This window comes from Sinocyclocheilus grahami, unplaced genomic scaffold, assembly GCF_001515645.1.
Source record: "Sinocyclocheilus grahami isolate Dianchi unplaced genomic scaffold, SAMN03320097.WGS_v1.1 scaffold333.1, whole genome shotgun sequence".
Classification (NCBI taxonomy): Eukaryota; Metazoa; Chordata; class Actinopteri; order Cypriniformes; family Cyprinidae; genus Sinocyclocheilus; species Sinocyclocheilus grahami.
Window position 1 is genome coordinate 810928 of NW_015505512.1, and position 20352 is coordinate 831279.

General features: G+C 38.6%; 1 protein-coding gene across 1 annotated transcript in view; it reads left to right on the forward strand.

The window, feature by feature from the left end:
• The window catches only part of dnm2a (dynamin 2a), a 68152-nt gene extending 49786 nt beyond the window's left edge, over window positions 1–18366 (forward strand). Inside the window, exons 11-21 of the mRNA XM_016295297.1 lie at window positions 1625–1711; window positions 1808–1878; window positions 3374–3422; window positions 4679–4690; window positions 8845–8955; window positions 10959–11068; window positions 11151–11262; window positions 13281–13445; window positions 13554–13777; window positions 14995–15231; window positions 18027–18366. Coding sequence (XP_016150783.1) covers window positions 1625–1711; window positions 1808–1878; window positions 3374–3422; window positions 4679–4690; window positions 8845–8955; window positions 10959–11068; window positions 11151–11262; window positions 13281–13445; window positions 13554–13777; window positions 14995–15231; window positions 18027–18096 — 1248 coding nt within the window. The 3' untranslated portion in view covers window positions 18097–18366. The remainder of the gene's footprint in view (window positions 1–1624; window positions 1712–1807; window positions 1879–3373; window positions 3423–4678; window positions 4691–8844; window positions 8956–10958; window positions 11069–11150; window positions 11263–13280; window positions 13446–13553; window positions 13778–14994; window positions 15232–18026) is intronic.
• The last annotated feature ends 1986 nt before the right edge of the window (window positions 18367–20352 follow it).

The following is a 20352-nucleotide window of genomic DNA, read 5'->3' on the forward strand; positions in this document are numbered from 1 at the left end:
AGTTTTGGAAGAGTCTTATTGGGAATATAATCTCAAAAAAGTGCAAATATTTCCTGTATTTCACATGCAATTCTTATCACTTCAGATGTATATGTTTTAATAACTAGTGATGGGAATCGTAAGGAGTTTACCAATTCTTGCTCTAGTTCCAATTCTACTTGATTGAAAAAAAAAGATTCTTTTGGTACAATTAAGCAATCACCAAATGATTGATCCTAATGATAGTATACCATATACTACCATTATACTATATATTATTACAAAAAATAGTAAATAATTCTTACAAATTAAAATACTAAACAGTGCTATGCTGGTAACATTTGTAAAATTCAAATCACAGCAAAATGTACTATTTGTACGCTTTATTTAAGAAAATATCTGACCATTCACTGTGACATGTTCAGGTCGCACTCACTCACAATTCTAGGTCTGATATAAAATGCAACTGTCCTCATGTTTTTCAGCGAACGGCAATCGCGAATACATTTTCTGTCATCTTTGCAGGACTGTGATATGAGAGTGTACAAAGTGACACAATTCTTTAGCAATAGTGTGAAAGTGAATAGCACATAACAGGCACATTACCGGTATACACATAGATATCTATTGGTGGTACAATATGTGTCACATGACTAAACAAGCGTCATCGTTTTCAAAAGCCTTTGTTTTCACAGTCCACACTAGAAGGCGAAAACTGCGTTTTTAGATTTATCCACTTCGGAGAGCATTTCAAAAATCTCAGTTTCCCTCGACAAAAACGCCATCTCGCTGTGGACGGAAGGGCAAAATGGAGAGGAAAAAAGATGCGTTTTCAAACGAAAACATATTAGTGTGGAAAAGGCCTAGACTGAGTTATTGTCTCTTAAGTCCAATGGGTCCAATTTGGTCTCTTCAATTACCAAATTATCAAAAAAGATTAATTGTTAGATACAACTGTTAATTATTGTGTTGATATTGTATTGCTTTATTTTAAGTCTAATAGGTCCAAAGATAAATAATGACTTTCCATTCCTCCAAGTCTGTTGTTATTTCATGAACTACTCTGACTGATGCAGTGAGTGAGTGAGCCATTTAAGGTCAATGAGTTTGATTCGTAAGAAGAGTCTAAAGATATCACTTAAACATAACATCTTTTGCCTTGGAGCTGTAGATTCAAGAGCGCAGTGTTCTGACCGTTTCAATGGAAGAAGTCATGTAATAACACTTAACAGAACAAAATATCATCATCATTTGGCTGTAGTATTTTTCAATGGTATTGTAACCGGTTCTCGATTCCCAACCCTAGCATCCCTTAAATTTTGTTTACTGCACTTAGAAGTTAATTTATTGATTCACTGTCCATTCCTGGCTGGGAGTGAATGCTGTCTTATATGCACTACTTGCTGAAATACTCAAATCTTCATGTGTGTGAGTGTGCGCATGCCTGCTCTCTCTTGCATTGGTTCCTCTTTTGCATGGAGGCTTAGCGAAAACTAGTCCTCACATCGACCTGTGTGAAATGGTCTGATCGTGGTTAGCTCCTACCGCTTTCACATTGCATAATGTGTGTGTGTGTTTATGCACGTGTGCGTGTGGCTATGTGTACATGCCGTAGCCTGCATCTATCTGGTGTTTTTCCCCACAGCTAGGCTCTTACCCCAGACTGCGAGAAGAGACCGAGAGGATTGTCACTACTTACGTCAGAGAGAGAGAAAACAAGACCAAGGACCAGGTGCGAGACTGGCGAGAGAAGATCCGCTATAGCCACTTTGTTTTTTTTCATAAATTTTCTTAATGTGCAGAATGTTTTTTATTTATTTTTTACCAGGTCCTTTTGCTGATTGACACTGAGCTGTCATACATTAACACCAACCATGAGGACTTCATTGGATTTGCAAAGTATGTGTAGCATCCAGTGCGGCACATTCTGGGTTTCATTTCTCACCTTAAAGCTTGACCCCTAACCTTAGCAGTGCTTCTTGTGTTTTTGGACTTTTGACTGTCTGCAAGACTGGTTTCCAGTGCAGTTTATTCTGACTCATTTAAAAAGAAAGTGGCCATGTGGCCAACATGTAAAGCAACGGTAAAATAAAATGGTATGTAGCCTTTAAAAAAAAACACAATTTATTCAGGTTCGGGTCAGACTTCACAAATATTTTTATTTTATTTGATCTTATTCTTATTTATTTTGTTTAGTTTAGTTTAGTATAAATGTATTTTATTTGTTCAAAAGTGACATAATATTACAAAAGACTTCAATTTTATTATTTTTTAAAATTACTATTAATCAAAGAATTTTGAAAACATGTATCATCATTTCCACAAAAATACTAGGCAGCAAAAACTTTTCATGATTGATAATAATAAGAAATGCTTGAGCAGCAAATCAGCATATTACAATTATTTCTGAAGGATCATGTGACATTGAAGACTAGAGTAATAATGCTGAAAATTCAGCTTTGCATCACAGGTATAAATAACATTTTTAAAATATATTAAAATAGAAAATATTTTAAATTGTAATAACTTTTCACAGTATTACAGTTTTAGCTGCATTTTTATCAAATGAATGCAGCTTGGTGAGCATAAGATATTGTTTTTCCCAAAAACATAAAAAAAAAATTCTGACATCCCCATTCTATATTATCTTCTCTGTAATGCTCTTGGGGCATCAACAGCAATATTTGGTTGTGTATAAATTTTGTAGGTACTTTCAAGATGCTTAAAACCTGTTTAAGAATCTCTAGAAGTCACGTTTGGACTGTCTCTCCTGTCAGTGCAGTGGAAAAAGTAAAAAGTTCAGATTAGGTCCCTATGCCTGTGCATTATGGTTAACGCATTGCACGTAACATAAATGCACTAAAATTATTAGTGCATGTCTTTGATCTCTCAGAAAACTAGTGTACAACTAAAGACTTATTGCATGTAAAATTGTTGCATGCTCAGTTGGTTACTGTAGAGCATTCAAGAGTTGAGACAAAGGTTGCCTACAGCATCAAGCCTGTCTGACCCTGCTCGCCCTGCGTGTGTCCCTATGCGCATGCCGTGAGTTTGTCAGGGCACCTCTTTTAACGGTTCTCATGCCGTCACTTTCAGTCTTGACTTCAGACGGATGGATGACGGTACCATACCAGGGTACAGCAACAACAGGTGCGCTAGCGCCCCCTTAAACACCCAATCATCTTAGACAGATGTTAATCAGACCACCCATCTCTTCTTTTTTTTTATCCTGCCCCATTCCTTGTTTCTACCTCAGAGCAGGATTGCTCCCACCCAGAGTGCCAAGGAGGCTTACACAAATCATAATTTTACTGCTGTGGTATTCTAACAATACAGACAATGGTGTGCAATCAGTGCGTAATCAGTGTTTTCTGTCTGTTTTCCCCACCTGCAGCGCCCAGCAAAGGAATATTGTCAACAAGAAGAGGGCCATTGTCAACCAGGTACACTTTTCTCTGCTTTCACATGCTCTTCAATCCAAGTTGACACTCCTTCATTCCAACACCATCATGCCCTCCACCATTCCAATTAAACACGAAAGGGCCTATCATTGAACCCTGAGGGACCCCTTCGACATCTCCCCTTTTAATCTACCCCTGTAATTAAAAACTGAACAGTATGTTTCCCCAAGGTCTCTATCACTTATAAATGTTATCAACTACACCCTTTTACACAGTGTCCTTACCAGGTGCGACATAATGCAATGAGCGATAAAACCTGAGGCTTCCATTTAAACCAAAGTTTTTGCCTTTACCGACCACAAAAACTTCTTTGCATCCCCACCTAGAGTAGTCTGTGTAACTATATATAAAGTTGTTTAGCTTGTAGTACTAAATCCTGGATTTTAACAATCATTTTCAAGATTTGGATAATAAAAAAAAAATTTAAACGTTCATGTTTTTGTTCTGCTACACAAATGACATAACTGACATCATGACTGAACAGCTCTATGTTCTGAATGGCTGATATTGTGAAGCATCACGCTACAATTTGTGTTGACAGCTGGAATTCTGTCACTGGTTAGGACACAGTATTTATGTGAACTGTTTCCCAGTTAGAAAAATAAAAGAGCCTGAAATGGATTTATCATGCATGAAGGTTTCAGTGGAAATGACATAAGCAACTTGAAAGTACACTGCGTTATTAGACAGGGACATTCCCTTTCATGTCCTTCCGCTTTTGAGAAACTCTGCTTTCACTAGCATCACAGCAGTACTAGCTGCTAGTAACACTGACGCATGACAAATGAGTAATCAATGCATTGTTTTTTTGTTTCAGTCTTGCCCTAATTTAATGCAAGCTTCCTTTTTCTGTTGGAAGTGTAATTCAGAATGTGCATGGATCCAGCCGTGACAATGACTCAACCTAATAGATAATTCTGATTTGTGGTACTGTCAGTTAATCTAATTGCATGTAACTATGTTCTGTTGTTCTCTCTCTCTCTCTCCCCCTCTCTCTCTCGGTCTGTCTCTCTCTGTGTCTGCTTCCAACTTTTTTTTCTCACTGTGACTGTTCACTGTTCTTTGACTCACTCCATCACACCCTTGTCCCCTTCAAACCTTTTCATTTCCATTTGAAAAACTTGTCTTTCTTAACCATCCTCCTGCACTGTCTTCCCTTTCTTGCTTTGCTTGTTTTCTTTGTCTCTGTCTCATTTCTTCTCCCCAAAACTTGCCCCCGTCCCTCCTTAACACTGCAGGGTGAAATACTGGTAAGTACGACAAAGCTACAAGCCACGCCCAGTTAGAGGTCACCAGCACTCATCCAGTCAGGAGAACCGAGGCCGTAACAGGTCAACTAACTCATAATTACCACTGTGGGTGGGATGTCTGTGTGTAAACTTGCTGGCGAGAATTATAAAGCTGATGGATTTTCTTTCACTCTGCAGATTAGGTGGCCTGAGAGAAGGCGAAGCCGAGAAGGTATAGTCTGGTGGAAAAAACAAAATTATGGAACCTGGAATAAAAAATTTAATCAAGGCTAGGTTTTCAATTTCAGTTACGAGTAATCAGTAACTGACGTCAAATCCACCATAAAATGCCCACTGTAATTAGTGGCATCACCTAACATTTGGTAATTATAGTAATTAAACCGAGAGAACATTACTAACCATTCCTTTGAGAACATGTCACAGTGCACCCTTCATTTCATATATCAGTGTATTTTTATGCATGAAAAGAACCTTTTTTAATGAGAAAATGGAGTGAAATGGAGGCCTCGGTTGTCCTGTTGCTGGATGTGAGTCCTGGTGGCCTGGGCTGGGTGAGCAGAGTTTGCCTTGTGGAGAATCAGCCTCTACGTCACCATGGGGATATGGTGGGTGGGTGGGGCCAACAAAGCATCCAATCATACTAGAGAGCAAAACTCAAACCCAACATGACATGTAGAGTGTGTTTGGGTTTTCTATACATGTATGTGGTGTGCATTTTTAATGAATTCATGCTTTTTTTTTTATAGATTTTAAAATACATTTACCATAAAGAGCTAATCACAATTATTTTCCACTAAAATATGATTATTTCTTTATACTAACAATATGTCTGAGTTAGGACTGGGCTATATGACAAAACAAAACAAAAATCTCAATATGTTTGAACCTTTTAACCATTTAATATCATTGCAGCCAAATTTGTGTAGATTCAAAAGTAAAACAATAATCATCTAATTAACGTAAGGCATGTTTTTTGTTTATCACTAAATGAGTAGCTAATTTTAAGAATTTAAATTCATATGCTGTGTAACAATGCAGAGTAATAAATAAGCATTTACCTTTAGATTTGTTTATTTGCTTTTAATAAATGCAAAGTGCCACGCAGGGCATGAGCATTTTTAAACTGATAAATCATTGAATCATAGTTTTGAAACCATTAAATGAAATGGGCAGAGTGAATTGAATTGGAATTCCAATTACATTTAATTGAATTGAATCTTAATCACAAAACTAAACCTTTTAGAAAACGTAATGGCCAAATGAAAGTCTTAAAGTCATCACAATAATAACTTCCTTAATTTTATATATACACCAAGCTTATTTTAGATTATCAAAATATTGCCCAGCCCTACCATAAGAGTTAGTTGGGGTTTTTTTTCTTTCTTTTTTTTCTTTTCCCCTTGGTGTGCCAGTAATGGCCAGAATGTGGCAGTATCGGGTTCCTTTTGCTAATCAATTGACTCTAATTTAATAAATTAACTGCTCAACCTTAGAGAAATCCTTTCTGGGGCAAAGTTAATTGGGGGATTTCTGTTGGGGTAATTAACAGTCGCCTCTCACAGGTAATCATCTAATCATCTCATCTTTAATTCAAGATCATCCCTTCTATCAACAGATTTCTGTTCAATGAAATTTCTGATCACATTTTGCCAACGCTTTGATTAACTTGTTGATAATTATGCATTTTAAATGTACATAATATTAGGATTAATTGGTGTAATTTAGAGACAGCAGTCAGAATGTGCAACGTGGAAGAACGGTGAAATCCAAACGCAACAGAAAATAGGGTCATGCTCTCATTTCTTTCAGTTGTGGGCGGCAAAGGGAAATTGCATCCATGTTAGAGAATACAGAGCCCGAGCCAGGCTCTGACCACAGATATTTGCTGGGTTTCTGTCTAATGAAAAGATATTCGAGAGCGTTTTCGTGGTCTTTTGTTCGGGTCGCTACAGTACATCCTAGCACGAGACGCCTGAGCCGTACTGTCCTGGTGTTTTTTCTTCTCATCAATTCTCTTCTGTCATTTTCCCCTCTCAGAGATGGTTATCAAGTTTCTTAAGAAGGTTGATGGCATTTCCCCACCAAGGCAAACAATCTATATAGCCTGCCATAGCTTTATGTCTGCGTTGTTTCTGTTGGCACTCTCTAACTCTAACTCTAACCCCCTCCTCTCAGTTTCACTCCGTTTTTACGGAGAACAAAGCAAAATGGAAAGGGAGCAAAGGGATAGTACCGTAGAAAGGCTTGCAGTACATTTTGCTGTGGTATTTCTTTCTTTAATGGGAAAAGTTCAGTGTCATTGATGCCGTGTGGTATTATGACGTAAGATGTAGTACCGGAACGGAGCTGGAATGTGCATTAATAATGTAAATAAGATTAATTTTGATTCCATGTTGACTTTACTAAGCAGTGTTCCATAATCCTTGAGTTACAGACACCTTTTAATCCTCAAAAATAGCACTGAGATTCCTTTACCACTGATATCTGGAAGCCCTTTCCCTCCCGTTTCCTTGACTAACCCTTTATTCCTCCAGCTCCTGTACCTTTTCTCTGTTTACCAGTACAACCCGCTTACCTGTATCTTCTCTCACTATTCCTTCCCGTTCAATAGGTTTTCACACTTGAGTGTTCGTCTTTCTCCATTTAATACCACTAACGGCGTTCTCCTTTGTTTGCCAGCTTGTAGGCTTGATTTTACTCACTAATTTGACCCTAACATGCCACTGCTGACCTCTGACCCCTGTTCCTGTGACAGGCCAGTGGGTCTGGATGGCATCTGCCGTCACGTTGCGCTGTGCTTTAGAAAGAACTGTAGAGGGGAAAAAATCCACAAGCACAACAAAATTGTTCCTTTGTTCTTTTATTGTTGCTCTATTTCAAGACACTCCCCAGTGGTTTTGTTATTGTATATTCAGAGTTTCTAGAGCATTTATTTGTGACTAAGCTTTAATTGCTGCCTTATGTTCTGACTCCATGCAGAGTAGATACTGTAGTCTAGTGGTTCCCAACCTAAAGCTAAATGCGAATAATTAAGTGCAAATATAATGGAATTTTTGCTAATATGCTAATACTGATACAACATATTGGTTTATGTTGGTAAATCACACCACTGCTGTTCTTCATGCAGTTACAGTCATCACTTTTCTGGTTTAACTTATATTTATTTGCATGTTAATATTTTTGCATATCGATGGGCCCACATTTTCCATAGTTCGGCAAATTTTCGCATACGAAATGTAGTAATTTCAAAAGGAATCTATGCAATTGGGAATTTTGCGTGAGAGCGGAAGACAAACATAATGACAAACATAATGCTTTATTTATAAACAAAAGTGATTTCTGTGGTATGCATTGCTATATCCCTTACTAAAATTAACTATGTTTTGTACTACAATTAAAACCAAAAAAACATGGTTTCTATAGTTAAACCATAGTAACAACAAATTAACCATTGTATTTGTAGTAAACTGTTATACAATTAGTAATCAATACGCCAAAAAAACATGGTTACTACACTTTTACTATAATAAAACCATGGTTAATTTTCATTAGGGACTGACTATGAAACTTACTAACAATGGACCTTTTTGGCTTAAAAAAAGTTTTAACAAAATTGAAAAACAATGGACCATTTTGCCTGTAAACTTTCAGTGAAAATGTAAAAGAAAGGACCAATTTTGCCTGAAAATTTTCAATGAATTTTCAAAACCAGTTGAGAACCACTACTGTAACGTACAAAGCAGAGTTATTTAGTTAATCAATGAAACTTACTAACAATGGACCTTTTTGGCTTAAAAAAAGTTTTAACAAAATTGAAAAACAATGGACCATTTTGCCTGTAAACTTTCAGTGAAAATGTAAAAGAAAGGACCAATTTTGCCTGAAAATTTTCAAAACCAGTTGAGAACCACTACTGTAACGTACAAAGCAGAGTTATTTAGTTAATCACGTTAGCCACGTTAGAAGGCAACCAAATTTACACAAAATATTTCCATAGCAGGTAAGCACAGGTTTGCATAATAGGGCTTTCAGGTTTGTTCAGCATAGGACACAAGCTTCCAGCACAAAGACTGTGTGAATCTCACAAATGTTTCCCCACTCTTGTGGCATGCCCTACACCCTCCGCCCCCCCACCTCCGCACTCCTTCCCACAGGTGATCCGTAAAGGCTGGCTAACCCTCAACATCAGCATTATGAAGGGCGGCTCCAAGGAGTACTGGTTCATCCTGACGGCCGAATCGCTGTCCTGGTACAAGGACGAGGAGGTGAGATTAATCTGTTCTTCATTTCTCGTTTACAGTCCCTCCCCCTTTCGCTTGAGCTTAAATCTTGTGCCACTCAAGTTGGGCTCGGACTTCATGTGTGTTTGAAATTAGTGCAAACGTTAGCTGTTTTCCAAAGTTCCTGTGGCTTGACTGGTAGAGTGTGGTGGGAGTAACATCAAGGCCTTGGGTTTCATTCCCAGGGAGCACATAAATGTATGAATGTGTACTTTGATGCATTTGGCAGACGCTTTCATCCAAAGCAACTTCAATGTAAACGTGTCACTTTATTCCCCAATAGAGATTGTTTATATGTAAAATTCCCTCTTGTCCAGCAGCGAATGGTAGAGTCATTTTGCTCGAGCCACGGGTGTGTGTGTCCCTGCCCAGCCTAACCAATGTGCGGACTACTGTTCAGCTGCAGCATGATGAACAGGTAGTCTGAACACTGGGCAGGCGGGGGGGAGGAAAGAGGGCGGCTGGACCGCAGGTCACTGCCCCGAGGACCGCACACGACTGCAGAGGAGAGTAAACAGTTCAGACAGACACACTGATAAAGCGTCGATCTCACTTAGCCCGCCAAGAACATGCTCAGCTCGCTGCTTATCTAAAATAAAGTAATAAGAACGATTTTCGAAGTAAATTAAGGTCGTTATGTAACCATTGATGTTTGGATTCAGCAGCAAGTTTAGTCCCCGTAAATTTGATTCTCAAAACTGTAATATTGTCAAAAGTATTGGTATTTTAATTGTAAAGTATGATTTACGTGATTTACTGTAAAACAGTAAAATTACTTTTTATTTAAACAAAAAGTCTAATGAAAATCATAGTGAATAAATTGGGAGTTACGAAACAATTTTAAAAAAGTGGAAAAGTTAAAGATTCGGACATGCTAAGTTAAGGATAATTTGAGGGCGAAAAAACGTAATTCTCATGAAAATAATGCTGCGATGAAATAGGTTTAATTGTCTTAATGCAAAATGTAACCTCTTTTGATTTTGGGGTGAAATGTCACATTTTTGTGATTTTTACTTCTAAATAGCTTTTTGTACCGAATAATGAAGGCACACAAAGAATCAAGTAATTAAAGCTGGTCTGCATATGCAAAAAAGTCATTATGAATCTAAACATAATGAAATCGATTGAAATAACATTACTGAATATCCCGACCTTACTTATTGATAATGTTTACATTAAGAATTATTTTCAAATGTATATATTCGGTATACTCACATGTCCGCTGCTGCGTGGCAAATGCATATTCCAGGCCTCTGCAGTTTCTTCAAGAGGAATGCCATCATGGCTTCATTTTCGCATTCTGGACCATGTGCAGTTTTCGCTCTTTACCGTTGTTTTATGAATAACGCTGAGAAATGTTCCTTTAGCAGTCATTTTCAAAGTAAAAAGAAAGCGATAAACGGAGAAAAGAGAGGCGAGGAGCGGGACGAAAGGGGAGGCAAAGTGACGTGGCAAGCGCACTGAAATGTTCCAGCCGGGATCCGACTTTGGAATTTGCAGGAAATCGTACTGGGTTACTGGGGGGTTGTTGTGTGTGTATGCATAAGTGTGTGTGTGTGTTGGGGGCAGGGAAGTGTTCCTCTGTGTGATGTAACTGTTGGGGCCGTAGCTGTGCAGACATAAATGTTTCCAGATGCTGCTTCTCAACTCAACAGAACGAGTTGGCAGCATTAGTCTTCATCCAGACTCCTCCTCTTCTTTTTCTTTTCTCTCTCTGTCTCACATCCCCCTCTCTGGCTTGGCAACCTGGTGGTCCTTCTTTAAAGGGACAGTTTACTTGAAAATGCGGTCATTAAGTCGCTGTCATGTCGTTCCAAACCCATATGATCACAAAAGAAGATGTTTTGAAAAATCTTCAAGTAGCACTTTTCTATACATCCATTGTTATATATCGTATTTAGAATCTCTGAACGCTGCAGCTTTTGATACCACTGTGAAGTGTTTTACAAGATTGTTGCAACTCTCCCTCTCTCATCCCGCTCTACTAGGAAAAAGAGAAGAAATACATGCTTCCTCTGGACAACCTGAAGCTCAGAGACGTGGAGAAAGGCTTCATGTCCACTAAGCATATTTTTGCAATCTTCAACACTGAGCAAAGGTCAGGGCTTACTGCAACTCTCTGTGTTTGTGTATTTTGGTTTGGCGTTCGGCCGCTTCATGTAGTTCGATCCCCCTCGCAGGAACGTGTATAAGGACTTGCGTCAGATCGAGCTGGCCTGTGATTTGCAGGAGGACATGGACAGCTGGAAAGCTTCTTTTCTTCGAGCAGGCGTTTATCCTGAGAAAGATCAGGTACTAATGTTCAGTTTGAACACACGTACAATCTAAAACACTCTGCATGCCATTATTGAGAGTTCAAAGTCTACACATTTTAAGGGTTAGGTCACCCAAAAATGAAAATTAGGCTGTGTTTTACTCACCTTCAAGGCATCCTAGGTGTATATGACTTTCTTCTTTCAGACGAATCCAGTCGGAGTTATATTAAAAATTGTCCTGGCTATTCCAAGCTCTATCATTGCAGTCAGCGGGTGTTGCAGTGCTTCAGTCCAAAAGAAGTTAAATAAAAAGCGCCCATCCATAAAAAAGTGTCTCACACGGATCCGGGGGAATGAACAAAGGCCTCCTGTAGCGAATCGATGCGTTTTTGTAAGAAAATATCCATATTCAAAACGTAATAATCACTTGAATCTAGCTTGCGCCAACAGTTGTACACGGAAGCCGTTCCGGACGGATGACGTATGAGGTCAGCTTTGCGCATGCGCCGCTCAGAAGTGACGAACGCGGAAGCGCAGCGGAGAGATCAAAAGACAACGGTCAAGAATTAGAAGTACAAAACGAGGATTTGTAAAGAATGTCAGAGGATGGGCGCTTTTTATTTCACTTCTTTTGGACTGAAGCACTGTAACATAATTTTCATTTTTGGGTGAACTAACCCTTTAAGACTCTTTTGTATCACAATTTATTTTTGACTGTCAACATGTTAACTGTCAACATTGAGCTTCTTAAAAACCACAACAAATTCCTTGTGTGTTTGCGCACACTTGGCGAATAAAGCTGATTCTGATTCTGATGTTACACTTCTAGAAAACTACTACAAGTCACTTACGCTCACCAAGGTTGCGTTTATTGCAATGTATGTATATACAGTGGGTACGGAAAGTATTCAGACCCCCTTAAATTTTTCACTCTTTTGTACAGTAGTCAACATTTGAAGTGGATCAAAAACTTTCATCAAAGTTGTCCTAAAACCAAAATGCGTTCTTGTCTTAGGACAACTTTGATGAACTTTTCTGATCCACTTCAAATGTTGACTACTGTATATAAAACAAATAAACTACTTTTGAATTAATATTTTGGAATTATTACAATTATATTATATATGAATGTATTTTAAAATGTCATTTATTCCAATTTGGCAGTCATTTCTCCAGTCTTGAGTGTCACATGTTCCTAAAAATGTTTTCAGGGTTCTTTGATGAATGGAACGTTAAAAAGAACATAATTTACTTGAAATATAATTTATTTAGCATTATAAATGTATTTCCTATCACTTTTGATCAATTGAATGGATTCTTGCTGAATAAAAATGTCTTTCTTTCAAAAACAACATTACTGATACAAAACGGTAATATATGTTATGAAATTAATAGTAGTAGTACTAGTAGTAGTGGTGGCAGTGCGTCTAAGGCAAACATTGCTATTATTATCATAAATACTTGGGGTTAGGCAGTTGAAAATATATTAGCACATCCATTTGTGTTATTGGAATTATGCAGTTTGTTAAAGATGGGTGTTTTACATTATTACTGTGTAATTACTGTTATTACTAAACAATCGGTGTATGCAACCAGCCAGAAACACTCACACTGCAACATGTTAAAAACACCCAAAATACAGCAGCTACTTAGCAACATATATAAAAAAAAAATCTCTTAAATCATCGTAGCGACAACATTTACACAGCTTTTACGTGGACAAATATCACTTCTGTTTTTCTAGTATCTAGTAAATAGCTAAAAAATGCTTTTTCCCACCGATGCGATCTTGCTTTGATCAGCAGAAGTTGTTTTAGAGGTTAAGAAAGGTTTTACATTTTGATGAAAAATGAAAGAAAATATTTTTTCCCCTAAGAATAGTATGCACTTCATTCATTCTGTGCATCCATTCAGCACAATAAGACCAGGAACGTATTAAAGATACAGGTCACTTTAGATGTTGTCTTTAAAATTCATGATCATTCTTAAACTTAGATCAAAGGCAAAAAAGAAGTGGTTGTAAAGAAACTGGTATGTGTGTGTGTGTGTGTGTAGGTGGATTCAGAAGAGGCCGCTCCAGCCGACACCTTCTCTATGGACCCTCAGCTGGAGAGGCAGGTGGAGACCATCCGTAACCTGGTGGACTCTTACATTGATATCGTCAACAAGACCATCAGAGATCTCATGCCCAAGACTATCATGCACCTCATGATCAACAGCGTAAGTACTCAACAGTTCATCTTGAAACATATTAATTCTAACATATTGCAAACATCCTCACCTCTTCATTAACCTTTCGTTCCTGTTCGGTCGTCTTTCTGTCCCCAGGCTAAAGACTTCATCCACTCAGAGCTGCTGGCGTACTTGTACTCCTCAGGAGATCAGAACAGTCTGATGGAGGAGTCTGTTGACCAGGCCCAGCACAGAGACGAGATGCTGCGTATGTACCACTCCATAAAAGAGGCCCTCAGCATCATTGGTGACATAAGCATCAGCACTGTGTCCACTCCTGCGCCTCCGCCCGTCAACGATACCTGGATTCCAGAGACGAGGTCAGAAAATGAACAGCGCGCTGCTGTCTGGGAAAGAGTTACATTCCCATTACTGTACTATGTTCAGAATGAATTGCCTATATACAGCATAGACTACTACTAAATAAAAATCACATTTTCTTTTTTGGGATACTATGGCCTAGGGCTGGGCGATAAATCGATAACGATCATTATCGCACGATATAAATTTTCTCGATAAATTATAAGAGTTTGATAAATGTTCGATAAAATGTTTATGAGGCAAATGCGTCAATTGAACTGCGCCACTTGGACCGTTTATCCGCTTTTTAATCTACAAATCGCCATCATTTACCATAGATTTACTGTAGTACCACCACTAACTGCACCATGGTATTGTGTTAGAAATGTGGGCATTTGTGTCTAATTTTATTATATTATTAATGTAGATGTGTATTAAATCTATTAAAGGAGGAGTAATGGAATATAATTTGTATTTTTGTGATTAAGCAATAGCGTTTATGCATGTATACTAAATGTATTTATTCATACAAATACCTAGAAGCCATATTACATTTTTACCATGGTATTGAGGTGCTATATTTGTGGTTTTTAATCTGATTATAATGATCTAAATGTATGCTACTATGGAAGTCAGAATAATTAAATTTCACCGTATAAAATGAGGTTGCTACAATTTTTACAGATTGATTTTGCTAATGAACATAAATCTACATCTGCATCCTAACTCAATGTACTATCAAATGTGTATTTCTAAGAGACAAAAAAAGTTATATTATTAATGTTATCAGGCAACACAAACCTTTTTCTTGATTTGAAACAATATTACTCATTAGAACTAAGCAGTTATGTTTTTCAATTAAGACATTTATTTTAAGGAAAACTGATTGGAGTTTAAAGTTTAAAGGATTCAAAAACGAAGTGTTTCTATTATTAATGTTATCAGGCAACACAAACCTGTTTCTTGATTTGAAACAATATTACTCATTAGAACTAAGCAGTTATGTTTTTCAATTAAGACATTTATTTTAAGGAAAACTGATTGGAGTTTAAAGTTTAAAGGATTCAAAAACGAAGTGTTTGTCATGTTCCAAAACCACAGTTAACCATCTGATTTTTAACTGAAAAACGTCACCATGAGTATACAGGGCCTTAAGTGTAGTGTACCTACTAAAATGGTTTTAGTGTCCTTCATAACTGTTTTAATAATATATTTCTTCTTTTCCTGCCCTGTGTAGCCCCACCCCCCAGCGCAGACCGCCTACTTCGGCCCCGGCCCCCAGCAGGCCTCCTGCAGTGAGAGGTCCAACACCAGGCCCACCCCCTCTTAACCCCACCCCCTCTTTTGCAGCTCCGCCCATTCCCTATCGCCCAGGCCAGCCCATTAATGCCTTCAGCAACAACAGCCAGGATCCTTTCAGTGCGCCCCCTCAGATCCCCTCCCGCCCAGCTCGCATCCCTCCGGGCATCCCCAGGTAAGACACCTAACCGTCTGTCACCTCCATGTAGAAGTGTATTCTTGGTGTGCGTGTGAGAACGAGCGTCTTGTGTCTGAAGCTCAGAGGTCTGAGGAAAATACCGTTTGAACGAGGTTTGACTGTTGTACTGTTTCTTCAGCTCTTATTCTGCTCTCACTAGATAATGCATGCAGATTTATATTTTCTTCTTCACATACTACAACTAATATTATGAATGCATCAAGTTTTCCTTCATTTACTTCTCAGCATATTCTTTCTAATCCTTCCAGTGATATCGTTTTCCTGTTTTGATCTCCTCTCATCTCTTCTTCTTCTCGTTTCTACTAATCTAGCCTCATCTGTTCTCATCCCTCCTCATCACTTCTATTCTCACCTCTTTTCTATTCTAATTTTTATCGATTTTTTGCTTTCTCACTTTGTCTCATCTGGTATTTTCTTATCTCTTCCTGTCCTTTCTGCCTGGTTTCTTTTAATGCCATCTCATGTTTCAATTAATTTAATGTTTTCTCATTTAGTCTTATCTAGCCTCTTTTGTCTTCTCTTCCTGTCTTTTCTTATCTTGATTTGTCAAAGTTTGTCTCTTTTCTAGCCTTCTCTTCTGCTTTTGTGTGTCCTCATCTAGCCACTTCTTGTCTCCCATAGTCTCACCTAACTTCTCGTCTCATCCCATCTCATCTTGTCATTTATCTCATTTCATCTCTTCCCGTCTTATTTCTTCAAATTTTGTCATCTAGCCTCCTCTTCTGTTCTTGTCTATTCTCGTTTACTCTCATGTAGCCTCTTCTTGTCTGCTCCTCACCCCTTCTCTTTTTATATCTCATCTCATGTAGTCTCATCTCTCCTCATCTTGTCATTTCTTATCTCTTTTTATCTAGCCTCATCTAGTTCGGTCCTTCCTCATCTTTTGTCTTGTCTCATCTTGTCTCTTTTCATCTCTTCTAGTCTCATCTAGTCACCTCTTCTTGCCTAATCACTTCTCCTTTTGTCTTTTCTCATCTCATCTAGTCTCATCTGCTCTCATCTCTCCTCAGCTCATCTTTTCTCATCTCTTCGCATCTAGTCTCAACTCTAATGTTGTCTTATCTAGTCTTGTTTCCTCATCTTTTGTCTCTTTTCATCTCTGCTAGTCTCATCTAGTCACCTTTTCTTGGCTCATCTTTTCTCTTTTATGTCTAATTTCTCTTCTCATTTCCTCTTAGGTTGTCTCATCTAGTCCTTTCTCTCCCTATCTTTTTGTCTTTTCTCATTTCTTCTCATCTCGTCTCGTCTCTTTTAATCTCTTCTAGTCATCTCTTCTTGCCTAATCACAGCTCTTGTCTTTTCTCATCTCTTCGCATCTAGTCTCAACTCTTATGTTGTCTTATCTAGTCTTATATCTTCATCTGGTCTCTTCTCATCTCATCTAGTCTCATGAAGTCTTGTCTCTCCTCATCTTGCATCTTTTCATCTATTCTAGTCTCATTTAGTCACCTTTTCTTGTCTCATCTTTTCTCTTTTATGTCTCATTTCTGCTCTCATCTCCTCTAAGGCTGTCTCATCTAGTCCCAAATCTCATCTCATCTCAGGTAGTCTTGTCTAGTCTTGTATCTTTTCATCTCTTTTAGTCTCATCTACTCGTCTCTTCTTGCCTCATCTCTTCTCCATGTGTCTTTTCTCATTTCTTCTCATCTAGTCTCATCTCTTATGTAGTCTTATATCTAGCCTTGAATCCTCATCTATTGTCTCTTTTCATCTCACAGGGTGTCCGCGGGTCCTTCAAATTCTTAAAATGTCTTAAATAACGTTTTCCTAATAAAAGGCCTTAAAAAGTCTTAAAATGTCTTAAATTCGGATTCGATGGGTCTTAAATATTTTTGGTCACATTACCGCTAAAATCTCTTCAGTCTGACAGACTTAAATGACTGTTTACAATCATTGGACAGACCGAAGATGTTTTCTTCCCTGCGGTAGTTACTGAGAGAATCGCAGTAGCAGAATACAGGTCGAACTGCCTGACCAGACAAATAGCCTGATTAAAACATAAGTGACAAAAAATAACTAGCGAAGTATCGAAGAGTGATTCTTCTAATTGTATTAGCCTACATTCATTGTAAATGGCAATTGATAATGGATAGTGTATTACTGGTATCAAGGTTGCGCTGTTAAGGCTTACTCTGTTTGTCTATTTGTGAGAGACTTCAGAACAAACGAGCGTAACAGCACACGTAAACTCAGAAGAAACACACTAAGGTAAAAATTCAAAATGTTTAGTTTATTCATAACATGATATAGTTAAGTAACACCATGACAAGTGAGCAATTTTGCTCAATATTCTCACGACACAAAAAAACATTCAAAACACCTACAGAGTGCACGCATTACGTGAAGTCTAGTGCACGTGCGCATTTACAGTCTCATCTCATCTAGTCTCATTAAGTCTGGTCTATTCCTCATGTTTTGTCTCGCCATCTTGTGGCTCATCTAGTCTCATCAATTCTTGTCTAGTCCCATCTTGTCTGTTTTCATCCCTTCTAGTCTCACCTAGTCACCTCTTCTTGCCTCATCTATTCTCCTTTTGTCTTTTCTCATCTAATCTAGTCACGTCTTCTCTCACGTAGTCTCATCTCGACTCATTTCCTCTCATGTAGTCTTGTCTCTCTTCATCTCTTCTGGTCTCATCTCTTCTCTTTTTTTTATCTTTTCTCATCTCATCTCATCTCATCTAGTCTACTTACTTATCCCTTCTCCTTCATCATTTCCCTGTGGTTGTGGGTATGTCTCACCTTTGTTTCTCACTATTTCTCCTCCTACAGCAGAAGACCCCCTGGCGCTCCCCACCGGCCCACCATTATCCGCCCCGCCGAGCCCTCCCTGCTAGACTAGACCTATGCGCTGGCCACCATAGGCTGACAGAAAGAAAGAGAGAGAGAGGAAGGGCTGGAGAACTGCACTGAAACATGTGCACGTGTGTCTACACATAAAGCCTGGCCAATAGACCTAAATAATCCACTCAAACTGTCCTCTGATCAGCGCTGCTAATCAAATCCTTACTTTTAAAGCCCAGAGGTCTAAATTAAGCACATCCATATTCAAATAAAAGTATTGCTGTTATTATTTTGTTCAAATGTAGAGTGAACTAAAGGGTGTAGTGGCCTCCAACTGGTGTTGTGTATAATAAAGATCTGGCGCTCTGGTGGTCGGTGTTTCCTTGTGTCACGTCTCCTCGCTGTCTGCTTGATTTTCCATGGCATGTCTCTCCCAGCATGTATCTCTTCCTCTGTGTTCTCATGGAAATAAATCAAATGTAGTCTCACTGTTCTCTGACTGTGTCCGAAACCACATGCCCTTCTTTTGAATAAGTACTTAGTTTGTATGTTCTGTACAGCATGAATGTGCAACACAATAATCCTTACTTTTAAAGCCCAGAGGTCTAAATTAAGCACATCCATATTCAAATAAAAGTATTGCTGTTATTATTTTGTTCAAATGTAGAGTGAACTAAAGGGTGTAGTGGCCTCCAACTTTCAGTCATTTCATCACTCACATAGGTCAGGTGACCACCAGGGGGTATCCTACTCAACTTGTGTAGAAGAACCAACATTAGACTCATTATACCTCCTCTCTGACTAGTGGTTTAATGTGGGATAAGATGTATACAAGCACTGTGCAAGTTAGTTGCTGTAAACTAGCCTGTCTCCTTCCTGTTCTTGGGTAACTTAAGGGTGGTTGAAGACTCTTTCTTGTTATAGACACACTTCTTCATGTGTTTTTTGTTTTCATTCTGTGTTTTCTTGACTCTCTAACTTGATATGCTGAAATAAGACACCATGACCGCTGTTGTTATTGCTATGTGGGATTGATTTGGATCTGATTTCTTTGTTTTTCATGTTCAGTTGGCCGTTTATGTTTGATATCCTTCAAAACGGCACTTAGTACCAAGCGACTGTTAATTATGACTCCGATTGGAAGTGAGATGATAATAAAAAGGTGTTGTGTATAATAAAGATCTGGCGCTCTGGTGGTCGGTGTTTCCTTGTGTCACATCTCCTCGCTGTCTGCTTGATTTTCCATGGCATGTCTCTCCCAGCATGCATCTCTTCCTCTGTGTTCTCATGGAAATAAATCAAATGTAGTCTCACTATTCTCTGACTGTGTCCGAAACAACATGCCCTTCTTTTGAATAAGTACTTAGTTTGTATGTTCTGTACAGCATGAATGTGCAACACAATCTCATGGCAATTTGTAACTATTTTACGTTTTGGCGAATAGGTGTTTAATTTGTATGTTTTCATATGATCTACTTATGCCCCTTTGATAGGGATGTTTAGAGGTGGACTGTGGTTGTGGGTATGTCTCACCTTTGTTTCTCACTATTTCTCCTCCTACAGCAGAAGACCCCCTGGCGCTCCCCACCGGCCCACCATTATCCGCCCCGCCGAGCCCTCCCTGCTAGACTAGACCTATGCGCTGGCCACCATAGGCTGACAGAAAGAAAGAGAGAGAGAGGAAGGGCTGGAGAACTGCACTGAAACATGTGCACGTGTGTCTACACATAAAGCCTGGCCAATAGACCTAAATAATCCACTCAAACTGTCCTCTGATCAGCGCTGCTAATCAAATCCTTACTTTTAAAGCCCAGAGGTCTAAATTAAGCACATCCATATTCAAATAAAAGTATTGCTGTTATTATTTTGTTCAAATGTAGAGTGAACTAAAGGGTGTAGTGGCCTCCAACTTTCAGTCATTTCATCACTCACATAGGTCAGGTGACCACCAGGGGGTATCCTACTCAACTTGTGTAGAAGAACCAACATTAGACTCATTATACCTCCTCTCTGACTAGTGGTTTAATGTGGGATAAGATGTATACAAGCACTGTGCAAGTTAGTTGCTGTAAACTAGCCTGTCTCCTTCCTGTTCTTGGGTAACTTAAGGGTGGTTGAAGACTCTTTCTTGTTATAGACACACTTCTTCATGTGTTTTTTGTTTTCATTCTGTGTTTTCTTGACTCTCTAACTTGATATGCTGAAATAAGACACCATGACCGCTGTTGTTATTGCTATGTGGGATTGATTTGGATCTGATTTCTTTGTTTTTCATGTTCAGTTGGCCGTTTATGTTTGATATCCTTCAAAACGG